The 20,098-nt window shown below is 33.8% G+C and overlaps 1 protein-coding gene across 3 annotated transcripts in view; it reads left to right on the forward strand.

The window, feature by feature from the left end:
- The first annotated feature begins 4,345 nt into the window (after positions 1–4,345).
- Positions 4,346–20,098, forward strand: part of tmem104 (transmembrane protein 104) — an 80,277-nt gene continuing 64,524 nt past the window's right edge. For all 3 annotated transcript variants that reach the window (XM_688664.11, XM_073944284.1, XM_073944285.1), the window contains exons 1-6: positions 4,346–4,594; positions 4,879–4,939; positions 9,933–10,054; positions 17,294–17,375; positions 19,602–19,698; positions 19,807–19,887. In XM_688664.11, the coding sequence (XP_693756.3) occupies positions 4,895–4,939; positions 9,933–10,054; positions 17,294–17,375; positions 19,602–19,698; positions 19,807–19,887 (427 nt within the window). In that variant the 5' untranslated portion in view covers positions 4,346–4,594; positions 4,879–4,894. The remainder of the gene's footprint in view (positions 4,595–4,878; positions 4,940–9,932; positions 10,055–17,293; positions 17,376–19,601; positions 19,699–19,806; positions 19,888–20,098) is intronic.

The following is a 20,098-nucleotide window of genomic DNA, read 5'->3' on the forward strand; positions in this document are numbered from 1 at the left end:
AAGAGACTGCTTCATTTGATAGTCAAATAATTCTGCTGTAGCCTGTAAAAGGAACCTTAATGGAATTGTTGATTTCTATGGTGGTCATAGCAAAGTAATTTTCAGATTTAGTTGCTGTTGTCTGCGAAGATGTATTTAAGCATTATTATTATTATTATTCATTTTGTGTCGCAAATGCTGCGTAAGAATATTGATCTAAGAAACCCTGCACCAAAAATTCACTGTAGAGATTAATTTGCCTTTTGCTGCTTTTAAAAGAACTTGAATAACTCTAGATAAATATCTATAATTATCAAAAGGAAAGTTCAAGTGAAAATGATTATAAAATGCTTTTCATTTACTCACTCTCAGGCCTTCAAGATGTGCACTGTAATAAAATTAAAACAAAAACATGTTGTAACATGTCCCCCCCCATGTTTTTAATGGTTTTCAATTTATTCCACTGAATTTATTCAACTTATTTTAAAAAAGCTGAAACACAATTCTTGAGTTGTTTTGGGACAACTTAATTGTTTTGTAATCAATCCACTTAAATTTGTAAACTAATAAGCCAACGTAATTCTTTCATGTTGTCCTAACACAAATCGATTGTGTGGAACCCAGCACGATTTACAGTGTATGGGATCTTGATCTCTGTCAACCTTTGATGTTGAAATTTCAACTCTGCTTTTAAACAATGATTATTATTATTGACATCATGTATAATAATGTATAGAAAATTCAGTTCGTAACATGATTAATAATATGATAATATTATATAATAATATGAAATAATACTACACTGTTACCAGCATGTTTTTTTTTTAACCATAATGTACAACACCAGCTCAAACAATGCATCACTTACTCAAATTTCAATATCTTCTTTTTTCTACCTCAAAAGTTGCTGGAGTAAAGATAGTCAAGGTCTTAAAATGCAAATTCAAAATCATACCAAAGTTACGGGGAGATTTAAGTTACAAAATAAGCAAATTTTAATTAAAAGAGTTGAATTTAAATTTTTTTACAGAGATAGCTGTGGTCTGTGTTTCATGAAATGCAAGCTGGCTTTTGAGAGTCCAAAAATAAGGTAAAAATCCAACACCCAAGCTGTGGCTTTAGTAATTACATTGAATTCTTATGAAGCAGAACATTTGTATGCCCAGATTGTGGATTGCTTATGTTTTTCTATAGACCTTAATGTGTTCACAGCAGTCTCTTAGCGTGATGGTTTAATTATATTAGATATTGAATGTATTTTTGCCTGTGTATGTCTTCCGAGTCTTAGCCACTGACTTGCATTTTATAAATCACAGTTTCGGCTAAAATGTTTTGATTAAGGACACAATGTCGCCTACATTGGGAGGTCTGAGGGGACATAAATAGAATACATGTTTTCATTTTTGCTTGAACTGTCCATTTAAGGAACTCTAGTTGCTGGTGTTATCGACGTGCACTTTCTCTAATAAGAACTTTCAGGATCCCGCTCAATGGGTATCCTATTAAAGATATGAAGGCTGTTTTAAAGAGTAAGAATGCTTGGCTTGTATAAGGACAATCTAATTGCCACATGATTATAAATGGTATTTCTTTAATTAGCTTAGGTTTAACACTGAATATAATTTTGGTAAGGAAATCTAGACTGATAGCACGTAATGTGGTTCCTCTACACAATATACAGACTGATCAATTCTGGGAAATGCAAACAGTATAGGTAAAGTCCTGCTTAACTTAAAATAGTCCAATTTCATTGTTGTTTTTAATATGATGTTGTTCTGTCGAAGAGATTTAGGGAAAGGGTTTCCAAGTCTTTTCCCCCCTTTATTTTTAGTTGCTTTGATCATGCTTGCGCTGTTTTAAATGCCTGTTAAAGCAATATGCATGTCCGTTTCTATGAAAAGACAGTTGCATCTTAAGGTTTCTTCCCTCATCATTAAACACTAGCTCTGACAATCTCATTTTTAAAATGTAAACATTTTTGTAAGCTGCTTTACCCTTTAGGGATATTTTTTCCACCTCCCCGTTAATTTTTTTGTAATGGCCTGTATTTCGATATTTAGTCAATACATTGCAAAGATTTGGAGAACAACTGTTTAGATGAGACCTTTTGAATTCAAATGAACTCTGGTTTAAACTTAGTTAAGAGAAAAATGTAAATGCGAAGTAGATCTTAAATTGTGGTAACATCATACTTTTAAGTATTTAGAATTGGTTAACTGAAACTAACATAATGGAGAAGCCTTGATTCTAAGTGATTTGTGCACTGCATTTGCTCCTGTTACTGTAATGACAATATGCTGCCAAGCAGACCTGTGTTCCTCCAAGAACTTAGTATTTTTTTAACGTTTTTATTTACATTAATTTTTAAACTTTTATTTAAAGTTATTTTAAGTTAAATGTTTTTAAGTGTTTAATATGCTTTTGTTTTAATATTTTGTTTTGTGCGCACGCACAAAGATTTTGTTAGACTTTAAAAGTTTTTCTTTTGGTTTTCTTTTTGTTTAAAGAATTTTGATTTGGTTTTATTCAGACAGTTGGAGAAATGCATTTAGCTTATGATTTTCAGAAAGTCTGCTGAAGCATTAAGATGTCTTTTCCCTCCTCCCCCTTTCTCATTTTGGACGTTGACCTGTTTTTCAGTAATCACCTTTCTTTAAATACTTTGATTGGGGAAATAAACTATTTCTGTCAAATTAAAGCCAAGTCTGGTCTCTGATTATCATTCAAGATTATGAAAACCACAATGTGGAGTATGTAGAATGCATAGTATTGAATATTTAGCACATTTTGAATACAGTGTTTCAAATGTACAGCTTTAGTAATGTCAAGCTTGCACTATTCTCATACAATAAATTGATGTCTAGCTGACATTGGTGGTTAGGGTTGCACGGTATATAACATCACATCAGAATACAGTTGAAGTCAGAATAATTAGTTCCCCTTTGAATTTTTTTGTCCTTTATTTAAATATTTCCCCAATTATGTTCAACAGAGCAAGGAAATTTTCACAGTATCTCTGAATTTTTTTTTCTTCTGGAGAGTCTTATTTGTTATTTTAGCTACAATAAAAGCAGTTTTTATTTTTTTAAATCCATTTTAAGGTCAAATTTATTAGCTACTTTAAGCTGTTTTTTTTTCGGTCGTCTACAGAACAAACCAGTGTTATACAATAACTTGCCTAATTACCCTAACCTAATTAACCTTTAAATTTAAGCTGTATAGAAGTGCCTTGAAAAATATCGAGTAAAATGTTACTGTCATTATGACAAAAGCAAAATAAATCAGTTATTAGAAATTAGTTATTAAAGCTTGTTTAGAAATGTGTTTAAAAAAATCTCTGCGTTAAACAAGTTGGGGGAAAAAATTAACAGGGGGGCTAATAATTCTGACTTCAACTGTGTAAATATATAATAATTCGTTCATTAGTCCCTTAATTAATCTGGGGTTGCCACAGCGGAATGTACCGCCCATTTATCAAGCATATGTTTTACGCAGCAGATGCTGTTTCAGCTGCAACCCATCACTAGGAAACATCCATACACACTCATTCACACTCATACACTATGGACAATTTAGCCTACCCAATTCACCTGTATCACATGTTATTTTTGGACTGTTGGGGCAACTGGAGCACCTGGAGGAAACCTATGCGAACACGAGGAGAAAATGCAAACTCCACACAGAAAGGCCAAGTGACCCAGCCGAGGCTCGACATATATATATATATATATATATATATATATATATATATATATATATATATATATATATATATATATATATATATATATAGTTTAATTTACATTACACACACAGTTATACACGGGTGAAGTGTGTAATAAAGCCAGGTGGTTGGGTATATACATTTTCTTTTTCGGCTTAGGCTGTTTTCTAATCAGGGTTCTCTACAGCGGAATGAACCGCCAACATGTTTTACGTAGCGGATGCCCTTCCAGACGCAACCCAATACTAGAAAACACCCACATACTTTTGCATTCATACACTCTACAACTAATTTAGCGTGGGTTATATATGATGTACACATTGGGAGAATCTTAATTGCTTTATGTACATTAAAATTAGTTTTGACAAATTTGCAAGAACGAGACATAACGGATTGATTTTGTTATACATTCACATAATAACACGAAATTGAACTGCAGTTAAAATTTTAATCTAATACGCCTTGTTTTAAATAAAATCTAACAAAACATGTCCTAAAACGTTTATTTATTTATTTTATATATACATGTCCCAAAACGTGCAAGCGTCATTTTCATAAAAATATCGTCACCACGTTTAACCAATCAGCAAACACGTCCCTACGCCCTGCCTATGTATCAGGAACTAGTTTCCTGCTGACGTTCTGTGAGCTGTTTCATTTTAATGGAGATGTTTTGCCCAAACAGAAAACTTCAGCAGCTTGTCTCAAATGTCTGCAAATAACAAATGTTTGAGGTGAACACGGCGCGTCCTGCTTAATCATTACATCGCATTTGCAGACGAAGCGCATTGTTGATAATGAGGACATCACAAGAAAACAGTCCCGTGTATTCCTAACGACATAAACCAACCGCTCGCTGGACAACAGCAGATATATTTCCAACGGCGACAGGTGAGCCTTTCGTGCTAGTGTGGGTATATAAAGGTATCTATTTGCATGTGTGTTTACTTTAGTGAATGATTCGCATAAGATGTCATAAAGGAGGTTAGCTTTAAAATGTCTACACTAGTTAACTGTTTTCTTTAACAGCTGCTTGAATGTAACGTTAAATAAAACATAACGGTAACGTTAGTCATGTTACCCTGCTGGCCTTCTTTCGCTCCTTTCGTAAATTTGTGGTGTATTAAATATTAAAACCAATGTCTTTTTCTTTTCTCATGGTGGTAAACTTCCAGGTTTTATCTCTTCGAGATGGCAGGAGGCATTACAGAAACAGGGGAGCCTTACTCTCCATTTGTAAGTATTACCTCTAGTAACTTTCAGTATGTACGTTAGTTGAGTTTGTGTTGATTAACGCAAAGTACTTCAAATAAACACACTTGTCAGTTTAATTGAGGTAAAGTTGGTTTTATATTCACACATTTGTTCTTTTTAAAGGTGCCCATATCGTGTACCTGGCTACTTTGCATATTCGGGCTGAAATTGCATCTAAGTTTGACATCAAAACAACATTAGCACTACTTAATTGACTGAACAATGTTGTACTTTTATACAGGGTATCTGAAGGGTCTTATAATGTCTTAAACTTCAAAATCCAAATTTTAGACCTTAAAAAGGTCTTAAATCCACTGAAATATTGTGTTGTAGATGTCCATAAGCCCACATGGAATTTGCGTGCGCAGAATTCCACAGATTTTTAGTCAATCATTGATTCTGTTTATTTACTTGTGTAAATGCGTATAAATTTATTATGTTTTTAAAGTATTTTACAGTAATATTATTGACTAATATGCAAATAGTTATATGATTTTTTTACAATATAGTTTGTAAATAATATTTTCTGTCTTTTAGTAGATATATTAAATGAGAGGCTTGCTCTGTTTACTAAATAAAGTGGATCTAACAGGATTTGTATTGTAAACATTAAATAAAAGTTAAAAAGGTATAATTTTTTTATTTAATATGTTAAGGTTTTAGTTCTGATACTCCCAAAATTATTCTGCATAAATCCACAGATTTTGAACAAAATACTGTGCAGAAATAGCAAAAAATGTCTGCAGATTCCATCTGGCCAGTAACACAATCAGGCCAACACCCATTCAATCATTAACAATATATTTCAATAAAAGTTTTAAGAAACGTTTATTTATTAACTTTTTATGTATTAATATGGTTTGATTTTTCCCTAAAATAACCTTTTTCTAAAGGATTTTTTTAAGGTTTTAACTTGACCATTAAAAATCTTTAAAATTAATATTAAAAAGCGTTTAGCCTTGTGTAAGTCTGAAATTTCATTCATTGTTATCTTAAAATGGTCTTAAGAGGGTGTTAAAAAGTCTTACATTTTTCTTGATGAAACCTGTAGAAACCCTATTTATAGTCATTTATGCTAATACAATTTCAGTAATCAGAATTTGCAAAGAATACATTTCTGAAATTATATTATTAGGGAGAAAGTCTGAATGTGCAAATATAAAACTAACTTTACCTCAGTGTCTGTTTAACTGTTCTGTACACTCAGCTGTTTATGTCTTGTGACTGTATAGAATATTGTCATGCCAGGTTGTCATGTCATTCATGTGACTTGAAAATCTTCCTGCATTTATTAAAGGAGCAGTTCACCCAAAAATTGATAATTTACTCGCCCTCAAGTGATTCCAAAACTTTTTATTTTGCAGAAAGGTAAAAATTTATGGATGTCAATGGTTACAGGTTTTCAGCTTTCTTAAAAAATTTATTTATTTTTGTTCACCAGAAGAAAGAAACTCATCAAAACAAGTAAAGAGTAATTTTTGGGTGAACCATACCTTTAAACTGCTTAATATTTAAAGACATGTAGTTTGTTTAAGAGCAATGGAAGACACTGTCGATAATTTGGCTCTCTTATCACTGCTTTTAGACGGTGATAATCAAATAATGTATGCTGACGGTTGTCAGAAGGTGCCTTTATGTCAGAGACATGTGATTCGAACCGCTCACTTCATGTTACTCATTTAAAAAGGAAATGAAAGTTCAGGGAACAGGAGATATGTGCTTCGGTGGCTTAAATTAGCAGAAAGTTAGCTCCAGGATCTAGACTTGTGTTTATTTGGTGTCTAGCTTTGTGGTTTGTTTATTATATTATAGTTTACTGGAAGTCTCATGAGAAGATGGCTATATGATTTTGCAAAATAATAAACGCAATTGTATGGTTCCAGAAGTAAAAACAACATTGTGTTTCATTATAGAGAAGTTGATTTTTGTTTTTAACAGTAACTGATTAACTTTTAAAAACAGACCTATTGCTCAGATGTTAATTACTTCGGATTTATTGTGCTCCTTTTTCCCCCAACAGGTAATAGTAGAAGCTGAAAAATGTTTAAATTCCACCCATCAAAGAGTAGCAGAATAAATATTTAGCCCCACCCACTCTTATGAAGCACTGGAAAATACTTAATAGAAAAAGAATATATTTTCATAACATTTTAATTATAATATTTCTATAGATTAGGGCTGCTTGATATTGGAAAATCAAGCATTGTGATATTTTTTATTATGCAGTGTATATTGCAATAAGAATACAATTTCACTAGAATACTTAATATATTTGGAAAGAATTTATAATGTTAGATCAATTGGAATGATTCTGCAGTCGGAGTGCATCTCCATATAATCTAATAAATAATTTATAAACTTTTTGGGGTCCCCAACACATTTTCACTGTGGTCTGTGCTATTTGCAGTGCATTTCTGTATTTGCATGTGTTGAGAGTATTTTCATGCATAACAATCTATTAATACAATAAAAAAAATTTATAATTGGAATAAAATGTTTTATCATTTTCCGAGTCGAACAGCATTGAAGTGCAGTAATTGAATGATAAAAATAATTAAAGGTGCTGTATGCAAGTTTTTGACTAATCTAAAGCATAAAGATACCATAATATGTTTGCAGATATTTATGAAATATGCCAAGTGAACATTCTTGTTTATCTGAAAAACAATGATGAAGTCAGATATTCTGCTTTTGAAAATGTGTTTTCCATGCAAGAACGCTCTTTATTTGTTCTTTTAACCTGTCCAATGCCAGTTTAGCCAATTATATTTTAGCACTCCGGGTTGCCTTGGTGGAAAACCGTGTAATTCATTCATTCATTCATTCATTCATTCATTCATTCATTCATACATTTAGAAAGGCTCTTAAAGCATGAGTCCATGAACGAAATGCGACCTCTGGTGGACAGTATCATAAAAAATTCCGAAATGAGAAAAATTCGGTTCCACATGAGGTTATTAATTAGCAAATAATATAACTGTTACGAACCTAAACATTAGGTGAGCAGGTTACACTGTAACCCCGTGTCCTAACAACACGCTTCATGACGAGATACGCAGTGATAAACAATTTGCCTCTTTGCACCATATGAAACCCGACAGAAATTAAAACAAAGCCATTCAGAAGCGCAGAATATGCACTCACTCAAAATGGTAAGGTCTATAATCTATTTAATACATATTAACCCTCTTTAACATTATTAAATGTAGATACTGAATCACGTGTTTAGTTTTAATGTTTAATCTGCTGTTGCTTTTAGTAAATGGCAATAACTGTTGTGTAAAATGGAATTCAAACTCACATTGTTAGTATTTCACACTAAATAAAGCACATGAGGTTTACCTGAGATGATCATTGGCATAATTTTCTGTTGTTCAGCTGTGAGAAATAGAAGCCGTTTCTAATATATCAATTTGAGGTGTTGGTTAGAACAAACTCCTTTTATAATGAAAAAAAGTATTCCTTCTATCGGGTGCCGATGCTTTTTTTTTAGAAAACTGTTTAAATCACTCGCTCCTGTCCTCAGTCTGGCAACCTTCGCTTGTGTTTTAGATCCAGGAGTGCAATACCTAGTTTAACCCCTGGGTGTCAAACTTGCATACTGCACCTTTAAATAAAATGATTTGTTGCTAAAGTCACAAATGTTACAATTTCTTATCCTGAATGTTTTTAAAGTCATCATACAATCACAGGCATCAAAAACATGCAAATGATGAATTACAATACATGTCCTGCAATATGACTATTGCGAATTATCATATTGCGATGTCGATACTGAAACAATATATTGTGCAGCCTCAAAATAGATGCAGCTAATATCTTTAAACCAGTTGTTTTATACACAGTGATTCAAAAAGAATACCACAACTTTGAAAATCTGTATTTAACCAATCAACCAATCAACATGATAGAACCATTTTAAATCAAATATGCACTGCAAACTAAAATTTTGTTCCACAAAATTCATTCATGTTGTCCCAACACAAATCTATTTAGTTAACAATTTAAATAGGCGACGTGGTGGCACAATAGGTAGTGCTGTCGCCTCACAGCAAGATGGTCGCTGGTTCGAGCCTTGGCTGGGTCAGTTGGCATTTCTGTGTGGAGTTTGCATGTTCTCCCCGCGTCCGTGTGGGTTTTCTCCGGGTGCTCAGGTTTCCCCCACAAGTCCAAAGACATGCGGTACAGGTAAATAGGGTAGGCTAAATTGTCTAGTGTATGTATGTGAATGAGAGTGTATGGGTGTTTCCCAGAGATGGGTTGCAGCTGAAAGGGCAACCGCTGCATAAAAGAAACGCTGGATAAGTTGGCGTTTCATTCCGCCGTGGCGACCCCAATTTAATAAAGAGACTAAGCCGAAAGAAAATTAATAAATGAACAATTTAAATAGGTTGAGCATAAAATTGTTGAATCGTTGAATTGATTGAACAAAAAAGAGTTCTCTATAATCGTGTTGTTTCAGCTCCTTTTTAATAAGTCATTCGAACAAGCAGAAGCAATTATTTTTTTAGTGTTTTCTACGCATGCTTTTAAAAAGAAATGACTCGTATGACTTATGCCAGAATGAATCAACACATTTACAGTAAAGTACATAGCATCATATTTTAAATGTCTATTACCAGCTATGTTTTGCTCTCAGTAGTAAATGGAAAGCATTTGTAAGCTAATCAATAAAGCAAATGCTTATCCCTCTCTAATGGACTTAACAGTAGACACTACTATATAAGAACCTCAACACTAATTTTCAGTAGGCTTGATCGATTGATATGTGAGTTTTGCACTTAGGTGGGAGGAAATGCAATGCCATTCAGATGAGTAATCACATACATCATCTTCCTGAAATGCATGATGGCGAGGAATTGCAGACACTTCCTCTGTGAATGCAGAGATCAGATCATTGTTTGATAATACATAATTTTATTTATCTTGATTCTGTGATGGCTAATGTATTTGTTTTTATTTGGTGTTTATGCAGGTTGGTCTGGTGTACATGTTCAATCTGATTGTTGGCACCGGCGCCCTGACCATGCCCAAGGCTTTTGCAGCAGCCGGTTGGGTGGTCAGCGTCTCTCTCATTACCTTTTTGGCTTTTATGAGGTATGTTCTTGTTTTTGGTTTTATTCTTTTTTAATCCATCAACAACTTTTTTTTCTCTGCTAAGGCTGGAAACACTAGCTTTTTAACAACTTTTGGGTTTCCTTCATCTGTGTTAAAACTTTTATTATTTTTGGGTCTGATTAAATCTTGAAACTAATTTGATTTAAATTTATTTAGTGATAAAGCATTGTTGACACTGCCAGAGCTTTAATAAATCAGACTTCTGTTTCTACTTGAGAAGTGCACTAAATGTTCATTGAGAAGTATAGAGTGGGACAGAATAGGATGGACTTTTTATTTCCAAACAATCAGACAGTTTTTTGTACACTCTGTTGTACAATACTATTAATTCTGTCATAATTTCCATCATAATAAATGGTCCATACACACACACACACACACTGTTCAGTCAAAATATTGCAATGCATAATTGAAGTTTAATAATTACAGTGCATTCAGAAAATATTCATAGCTCTTTACTTTTTCCATATTTTTTATGTTACAACCTTATTCAAAACGGATTTAAATTAATTTATTTCCTCATTTCTACACACAATACCACTTAATGACAATGTGAAAAATACTTTTTAAATTTTTTTGTAAATTTAATAAAAATAAATAACCTGAGAAATCACATGTACAGCAGTATTCACAACCTCAGTACATTCTGTTTCCACTGATCACTTTTGAGATGTTTTAGCAGTTTAATCGGAGTTCACCTGTGGTAAATTCAGTTGATAGGACATGATTTGAAAAGGCATACACCTGTCTATTTAAGGTCCCAGGGTTGTGCATGTCAAAGCACAAACCAAGCATAAAGACAAAGAAATTGTCAGTGCATCTCCGAGACAGGATTGTCTCGAGGCATAAGGCTGGGGAAGGTTACAGAAAAAATTCTGCTGCTCTGAAAGTTCCAATGAGCACAGTGGCCTCCTCATCTGTAAGTGAAAGACCAGGGGCCTCATGTACGAAGACTTGCGTGGAAATCATACTAAAACAAAGCTGTAAATGTGCGTACGCAGAAAAAAATTCAGATCTATGAAACACTGCGTATGCCGAATTTCACACAGATTTTTTTGTACATCCGAATGAACGTGAAACTGAGCGCAACATGCACGAGCACAGATGTCACAGATATAGATAAAACATATAGAAAGAAAGGAGTCAGAGGTAGGGAGTAACAACAATGCTTATTAATGTATGATAGTAAAAATGAGAGTAAAAAGAGAGAAAGGACAACAGTAATAACTGACAACAACAATAATAATAAATCACAAGTGCTACACCAACTACTACTACAGAAAGTTACTTTTATAACAACTACTACTGCTTCTACTACAGCCACAACCACGAATGAACGTTAAACTAAGCGTAACATGCACGAGCACAAAACCCCTTCCCTGCCTCCTCCCCCGTATGAATATGCTAATGACTATACTTTGGCAAAACTCAACGAAAAAGCAATGACAAAATCAAGCAAAAAGAGAAACTTTGAACAGAATGTGAATTGGAGGTGCTGCTTTCGGAGGTAGACCGGAGAAAAGCGGTGTTATTTGCAAGTTTGTTCTCCGGAATTAAAAACAAAAGAAAAAAATAGAGTGGGAGAGTTTAGCTGATGCGGTTAACACAGTTGGGTCTGAACATCGCACTGAGTGAATTAAAAAATAAATGGTGTGGTTTATAGGTGTAAAATGTTGCAGTACCCTAAACAGTCTTAGTGGTGCAGCTCATAAGACGCATGTCAACATGTTTTGACACGTTCGAGCTTGAACTAGGTTCGAAACCAGCGTCTGATAAACTTTCTTTTTTTTTTTTCCCTGCTACATATCAGATTTTGCTAACTATTTATCACGAGAAAGACAAGTAGGAATCATTAATAAGTTTGTGCATCATATTTTATTTGCACATTTATTGAATGGAAATGTTTCTGATTCACGCATGCAAATTCATCTTCAGATAGTGTCTTTATAGCAATGTGCGTGCAGTAGATAGCTCAGATTACATTGGGAAAACAGGCGACCGCTACAAATTGTGCTTTAATGTTTAGCTGGTTAACTGTATGGTATGGAAACCTTATATACTTGCTAGATGAACCCGTCTCATACAGCTGCCAAGGCTCAGACACTTTGTAGAGAGGAATTTGACACAATTGCCTCTAGGAGTCGCCAATGGAAATAAAACAGACACGCACAAAAAATGTGCGTACGCCTGCCATAAAGCTGCCGAGGAGCTGCGCACATTCTCACGTTCAGTTCATCAATAGTAAATCCAAACGTGAGCGATTCTGAGCTTGAAACCTGTCGTACGCAAAGTTTTTTTGCGTACGCAGCGTTAAAACATGAGGCCCCAGGACTTTTCCTAGAGCTGGCCAACCATCTGAGCTGAGTGATCAGGGGAGAAGGGCCTTAGTCAGGGAGGTGGTCACTCTTTCTGAGGTCCAGCATTCTTCTGTGGAGAGAGGAGAACCTTACAGAAGGACAACCATCTGTGCAGCAATCCACCAATCAGGCCTGTTTGGAAGAGTGGCCAGACAGAAGCCACTCCCCGCCAAAATATCTATGGAGTGGCTTCAAAACAACTCTGTGAATGTCTTTGAGTGACCCAGCCAGAGCCCAGACTTGAATCTTATCGAACATTCCTGGAGAGATCTGAAAGTAGCTGTACACAATTGGTTCCCATCCCACCTGATGGAGCTTGAAAGGTACTGCAAAGAGGAATGGGCAAAAATTCCCAAAGACTGGTGTACCAAGGGGGCAATTCAGATCAATTTGGAAGGGCACTTTCTATCCAAGACTAAAAAGGGCATGAGCACTGCACAGGTTGACCCATATGAGTGCACGTGCCTGACTTTATATCATAAATACAGTGCTTATTTGCATGTGGCTAGTCCTACATTAAAGCAAATAATCACTTTCCAAAACCTTTACTCTCTCTGTATTTCTCTGGTGGAGAGACCTACCAATCTACACATGAGCTGCTTAATTATGATTGTTGTATTCATGAGTTTATACACATTTGTGTCCTCAAAAACACAGAGATTAAAAAACAAACAAACTTTTTCTTTATTTTTTTTACTCTCTGGCTTATTTTTCAGTCTGGTTGTCTAATTAACTTGGCATTATGTAACGTTGTTATTATCAATTCTGTTAAATTGCTTCAATACTCCAGAGTAAGTTGCTTTGCATAAAAGTGTGTGTTATTTGAATAAATGTAAATGTATCAAATATATGCAAACTAGTGCAAAACCAGTGGACCAAAGTGACACTTAAAAAGGTATGGGTTATGTTGCAAAGAAACATTTCTTTGTAATGTTTTATTTTTGTTTTATTTTTATTTTTTACTTTGTTTTTCATTTAATTCTTCATTTAAATCAAAAAGAATTTCTACTCAACTGAAAGCTATCTCAGTTATAACCAATTTAATAACGTATTATTGATATTTATATAATACTAAAGCCATACAAAACCTGTTTTATTTCTTAGTTGTCTTTTTTAAAAATTCTGGTTTCTATGTTTTATGAGTGAATAAAATGTACTTTCTAAAATCTATTTTATTCTAAAATGTAATATTAAAGCTTTTTATACAAACGTACTATTAAAAAACTATTGAAAAGAAACAAACCCTTAAATTTATTACTATTTAGTAATGCTTTTAAAATTCTAAAAAATATAATGCATTGAAAAGAGTTTGATTTTAATTTTTTAGAAATTGATTGATTCATTGATTCATTCATTTTCCTTCTGCTTAGTTTTCATTCTAGAGGTTGCCTCAGCGAAATAAACCGGCAACTATTTGAGCGTATGTTTTACGCAGCAGATGCCCTTCCAGCTGCAACCCAGTACTAGGAAACACCCATACACTCTCGCATTCTCACATACGCTCATACAGTACGGCCAATTTAGTTTATTCAATTCACCTATAGCGCATGTCTTTGGACTGTGGAGCACCCGTAGGAAACCCACGTTAACAAAGGAAAACATGCAAATTCCACACAGAAGAGCCTCCTGGGACTCAAACCAGTGACCTCGCTGTGATATAATAATGTGTATAATGAAATAAAATCAATTTCATTTATTATAATTTATTTCAAACCAACTGTTTAGCAGCTCTGTACTGCAATACTAATAATTCTGTCGCAATTTCTTTGATTAAGGCCAAACTTATATTTTAGTAAGACATTTGAGTTTGTGTGTATTTGACAGTATTTTCAAATGAAGAAATGCAATGACTCTTATGGCACAGGTATTGCAGTGTAGTCTGATCTACAACACCTCTTTTGATTTACTCACCCAAAACTCATGATATTTCAAACAGTAAGCTTCATTTTAGTACAATGGAGATTTAGATTTACGTACTTTAGAAAGCATGTCCTCAAAATGGGATAACTCTTAGGTAAAAGGCTGCATTAAGAAATTTGTAGGATCAAGTATAGTTCAAATCTTTTTTTTTTTTTTTTTCATTTGGAAGATTTCAAGCATACATTTGAATGATTAATGTGGTGAAAGATGCCTGTTGTTCATGTTTTGGGACATTTGTGAACATAAGGATATCCTACATAGCCACATTGAAAAATCATTGACAAAATGGCTCAGAAAGAGAAAAATCGCTTTGGGAAAATCGTTTACAATAAACTTTTCATAACCCATATGGGTTTATGTATTTTTAAATAGTTTATTTAATTCCTATTTTAAGATTTTTTTTAATTGTTTGTTTTATGAATTCATCTTGGTGTTTCATCATTTATTTCAGTGTTTGTTTTCCACAGGTTGTGGTTTTCCTTTGCCATCTTTATACTGTCTAAATAAGTTTATACTGCTGTTTGGCTTAATTACTTTTAAGGTTTCACATACTGTATTCAGTTTTGAGTCTGTACGCATTAGATTTTCATTGATATTCCTTGTGGTGCTTTGCCATATGGGTTAGAATGGGTCTCCAATTTGGATGATGTATTTAGAGCATGAATTTGAGAAGTGTAATTCTGTCTCTCTTTTGTGTACCTTTTCTCAAAACGAGCAAAACAAGCCTTCTATTGGTCTTCGTTGCTTGCTATTTTCCTCTGTCAGTCGCTCATCTTTAGCTGACCTCTCGACCCTGTTACCACCACTGCTGCTGCTGTGGCCATCAAAACACATTTATAACCTGTGCCAACCTGCCAACTGTCGGGGCCACTGACAGAGCCTCGGGGAGAGTTATGAGTGTTTAGATGAAACGGGATGGAGCTGTATATCAATGGAAAAAGATCAGGCAACAGCAGCTTTTAAAGTCTTTAAATTTAGGTTATGAGAGGCCATGTCCAAATGAGATGGACATGCTCTGTGACTTATAGTTTTCATATATTTTCCAGTGGCATTGAGTGATAGTTAAATGTATGTGTATTGAATATTGTATCTCAACTCATCTTATGTATAAAGCATTTTCAAAACCATTATATTAATAAATACTAAAATTCATTACTAACATAATATGACAATTTAATATCAAGAGAAAACATCACAATTGTCAAACCTAATCATAAATTTGTACAATAAGTCTTTAACTTATTAAAAATGTTCAAGCTTGAGAGGGTTTATAGATAATGGTAATACGTTTCAAACTACTGAAGTGTCATATTCCATGTTAAAAAACTCCTATTGAGTCTTTTTTTATTAAAATAATAATAAAAAAAATAAAGAACACATCCAAATTACAAAAACCTTAACTAAATTAAAATTTAAAATGGAAAATCTATATAAAATAACTAAAAGGTAATTCAATCTATTAATAAAAACTTCATAAATATCTCAGTCATCTTAAATTAGCACAGTTATGTATTTTAGAATTATAAATATGTGCATATTTCACATTTTAAGAGCAATTTTTAAAGCAGACATTGATGCTTAAATCAGTTGTTTCACAGTCATTTCCTGTATAGACAACAATATCTGGAAATTAAAGCCAAAATTTTCAACACTCACCAATATTTAAAGATGGTTCAAAGGTGGAAAATGGTGTAGCAGCAGCAATGGTGACTGGACAACAACATTCCTCAGGCAGACTGATTCCGTAATGTTCAATATTCTCAGCTGAAGCCCTTGCTTTACCTTTAACTTTGGAATGTATAGAAAATGTCAAACACTCTTGTTTTTCCAGACTCCAAATCATGCCTCCAAGCAATGGAATCTTCAAAAAAAATCATGTTTTGATTGATAGCATTTTTAACCAAACTTCACCAAAATCAGCTTTATCATATAATTTTTGCCTGGCTCCAGGATATGTAGGTCTTGTAGGAAATGAGCGAGCTGATGCAGCTTCTAATGTCGCTTTGAAACAAGTGGTGAACAAAGGCCAAACTCCTCCTTCAGAAATGAGACCTTTTATCAATGTTTACAATTAAAAAATTTTCATTAGTGGCAAGAAGAGTGGGATGCATTGTAAAATAACAAATTGTATGAAATACAACCCGAGTCAAATAATTTTAAGAAATTTGATCAAGATGTCAAGACCAGATGTTACTTGGACATATAAGATTAACCCATGCCTTTTTGCTTAAAGATGAAGACCTCACTCAATGTTTGTAGTGCATAATTCTCCTTACTGTAAAACACATTTCACTGGAATTTCCTCCTTTTAATGATTCAAGAAGAAGATTAAGATTGTTTTTTTATAAAACAAACTCTCTTAGGGACATTTTTAACAGTGACACCAAGAAATGTTTTAAATTTTGTATCATGTATTAACACCTTAAAATCTTATTTAATTTATGAACTTGAAGCATATTGCATTTTTAAACTTCTTCTGTTGAATCCCTTAATGACTCTAGGGATGCTCAGATCAGGATTTTTTCATCTGATACCGAGTACAGATTCCTTGTCATGGTGATTGGCCAATACCAATTACTGATTCAAATGCTTCAAGCTTTAAAATGCATTAGCACATTATCCTTCTAAGTGTGAAGTTGAGATCTCTCCTTGCCTAAGAGAATAAATGAAAGATGCTTCATATAATTAAACATGTCTCTTATAACCATTTAGTGTGGACATGTCATGGCCAGATGCAGCTTTACAGAAAATATTAACACTGATATAAAAAATAGTTCCTCTGCTTGGAAACTCATAAACAAAGCCCTGCGGTTGGATCATGTGATCGGCCAGATCATTATATGTGATTATAGGCCAATGTTGATCTTCAGCCGATTGATTGCACCATCCTTAAATGACTCTGCTAAATATCTAAATTTAAATGTGCTCTGTCTCCTCCCAGTTTCATGACCACCACATTTGTGATTGAAGCCATGGCCGCTGCCAATGCCCAGCTGCGCTGGAAGAGGAGAGAACAGGAAGAGGTTTGTGACCACCAGTTTTTTTTTTGAGAGCTCTAAACATTGTGCTCCGGTTATTCCCTATGTAAATTGCACTGGTCATGGAAATTCTGCACAGCCCACTGCAGGTAATCAAGTCAGAAATTTGATAAAGCTCTGAATGACACTGACCTATCAGTGAAGGAAATGGTGCCATTTAGGGCAGACATACTAAAATAGAGCTATTATGTGTTGAAGCAGATTTAGAACGAGGCCAGAGCTCAGTATGATTTCACTCCTACAAACAGAATATAGATACTGGTCTTCTGCAAACGTTGGCCTATAAAAGCGCAAAAGCTAAATATTTGTATTTATATATTTATATTTTAACAGTCTCTTATTTTTACAAAGCTATACCAAAGATTGTGATTTTATCGAGTTGGCATGGAATGATAGTGTAATTTGGCAAAATGCTCTATTTTTTGTTTTTAACATTTATTGTGCACAGCTTTACAGGTAAGTGAGCTGCTGCAATGATCAAACGTATTCTCCAAGAGCATATGTCAATTTTGCACTCTTTTAAAGAGACCCTAAAATAATAATTATATTATTTACACATTCCTGTTTATAACATGATCTCAATAAGCAAAACATCTTGAGTGGGTTAAATGTACAATAAAATAACACGATAAAATAAGGTGATAAACGTATTCAAAAATATATTAAACAAATATTATGGCATTCACTACGGTTGACTAATTTCTGTCTGTCAGCACTTCAAACACACACATTTAAATCAAAAGAAAACGGTAAATACAAACCTAACACATTATAATGGCATTCACCACAAGCAACATTTATTCTTAACATTGATGTATGAAATGCATTATTCAAGCACTCTTGTCTCTTCTTGGGCACAAACATAATATTACTTTTGCTAAAGATACAAGTTGCAACATGCTTAATATAACAAAGTCTGACTTATTTAGAAAATAGACCATTTGCAACTGAACATTTTGCTGTTTTTTGTAAAACACTGTTCTTCTGGGTTACTGCAGGATATGTCAGGATTACTGATTAGAATGAAAGATAAAGCAAACAGAAAAGAGTGAAAGTAGCAGAATTGCAAAATGAATTAACGGTTCATATTTCGTTTTCTCTCTGCAATGTGTTTTAGAATGCACTATATAAAGGCACACTACTTACTACTTTAAATGATTAAATTATATGCTGTTGTTTTAGAAAATACAGGTATCCAAAATTAAATTATCAGTATCAGTACATCCATAATTGCTACAATTTAAAATAACTTTGTGTATTTTAAAATGTAATATATTCCCTCTTTTCAATGTGTATTCAAGTCTTTATCATATTTAAGAAATAATTTTTATATACTGATTATTATCAGTGTTGCACTTGCACTACCTGACAAGGATTGTTGTTGATCCCAGTTGAAAGAGCAACAAATATTAACTTGACTTCTAATTGATAATTTGGAAAGATGTCAGGCGGTACTTTTTTTTTTTTTTTTGATAAATCATCTGTGAAACTGCATCCCAGTCGACACAAATACTGCAAAAGATGCACTGGAACCCGCATAGAGTCAAGTTTGGTGAAGGAAAAATTATGGTTTTGGGTTTGTGCTCTAGGATTGGCCAGCCCAGTCACCAGATATGAACCTTATTGAGCATGTCTGAGGTAAGATGGAAAAGGCATTTAAGATGAATCTAAAGAATCTTGATGAACTGAGTCCTGCAAGAACGCTTTCTTTGCCATCCCAGATGACTTTATTAATAAGTTATTGGAGTCTTTGCAGAGATGTATGGATGCAGTCCTCCAAGCTCATGGGAGTCATGCACACTATTAATTCTGTTTCTACTGCATTATGACTTTGTATTCTATACTGGACAATTTTTATTTTAAGTGATAAGACTTTGTCTAAGCAAAGTCAGGCCTTACTGTTCTGATTTAATATTTATAAATCATAATAACATTTTGGTAAAATAAGCGTAATCTAGAGGCCTTTGCCTTTCGTATAAGCCACTTCTGATATCAAATGATCAACTAGAAGTCAAGTTATTTGTTGTTCCTAAAACTTGGATAGACGACAAGACTTTTGTTTAAGTGTACATGTTTTTTTTGTGTTTGTGTGAAAACTGTGATGATACAAAAAATTGAATTGCACAGTCATTATTTAAAATAGATTTTGAAACGTTTTTTAAGTCCTTGATTTATGAAATGAACCATTTTTGTTGTCATAACTATTTTAAGGTTAATGACAGTGACTCCAGCTCAGACTATTCCGATGATGAGGTCATTATAAGGGGACGTTCCGAACCCGTGGAGACACGGCCAATTCTGTCCGTCCGTAAGTACTGTTTGTATTATATTGTGCCTTTGTCAATATTATGCTGTGGAGTGCTAGCCAAGATCAAAATCATAAGGGCATTGTTGGTTTTGTCATCTGATATAACAGAGCGTGCCGCGAATATAGACCACTTTGACATTGTGGAGAGAGTCGAGATGGGACAGATGGCCTCCATGTTTTTTAACAAAGGTAAGGTTTCTTGTGTCATTATGTACTACAGTATAATCTTCACTTAAGACATTTACTTTATTAGGCTATTAAACAGGCCTCAAAGGATGGCTTCTGAAGGTCAAGTTTTGCCTGATTGTTCTGTAACACAGAACAAGGTCATTTGCTACTAATGGGGTGTAATTTAGAAATAGTAAAATTGCTTTTGGTTATAATGACCTCAAGAAGATTT

This window comes from Danio rerio, chromosome 3 (genome assembly GCF_049306965.1).
Source record: "Danio rerio strain Tuebingen ecotype United States chromosome 3, GRCz12tu, whole genome shotgun sequence".
NCBI lineage: Eukaryota > Metazoa > Chordata > Actinopteri > Cypriniformes > Danionidae > Danio > Danio rerio.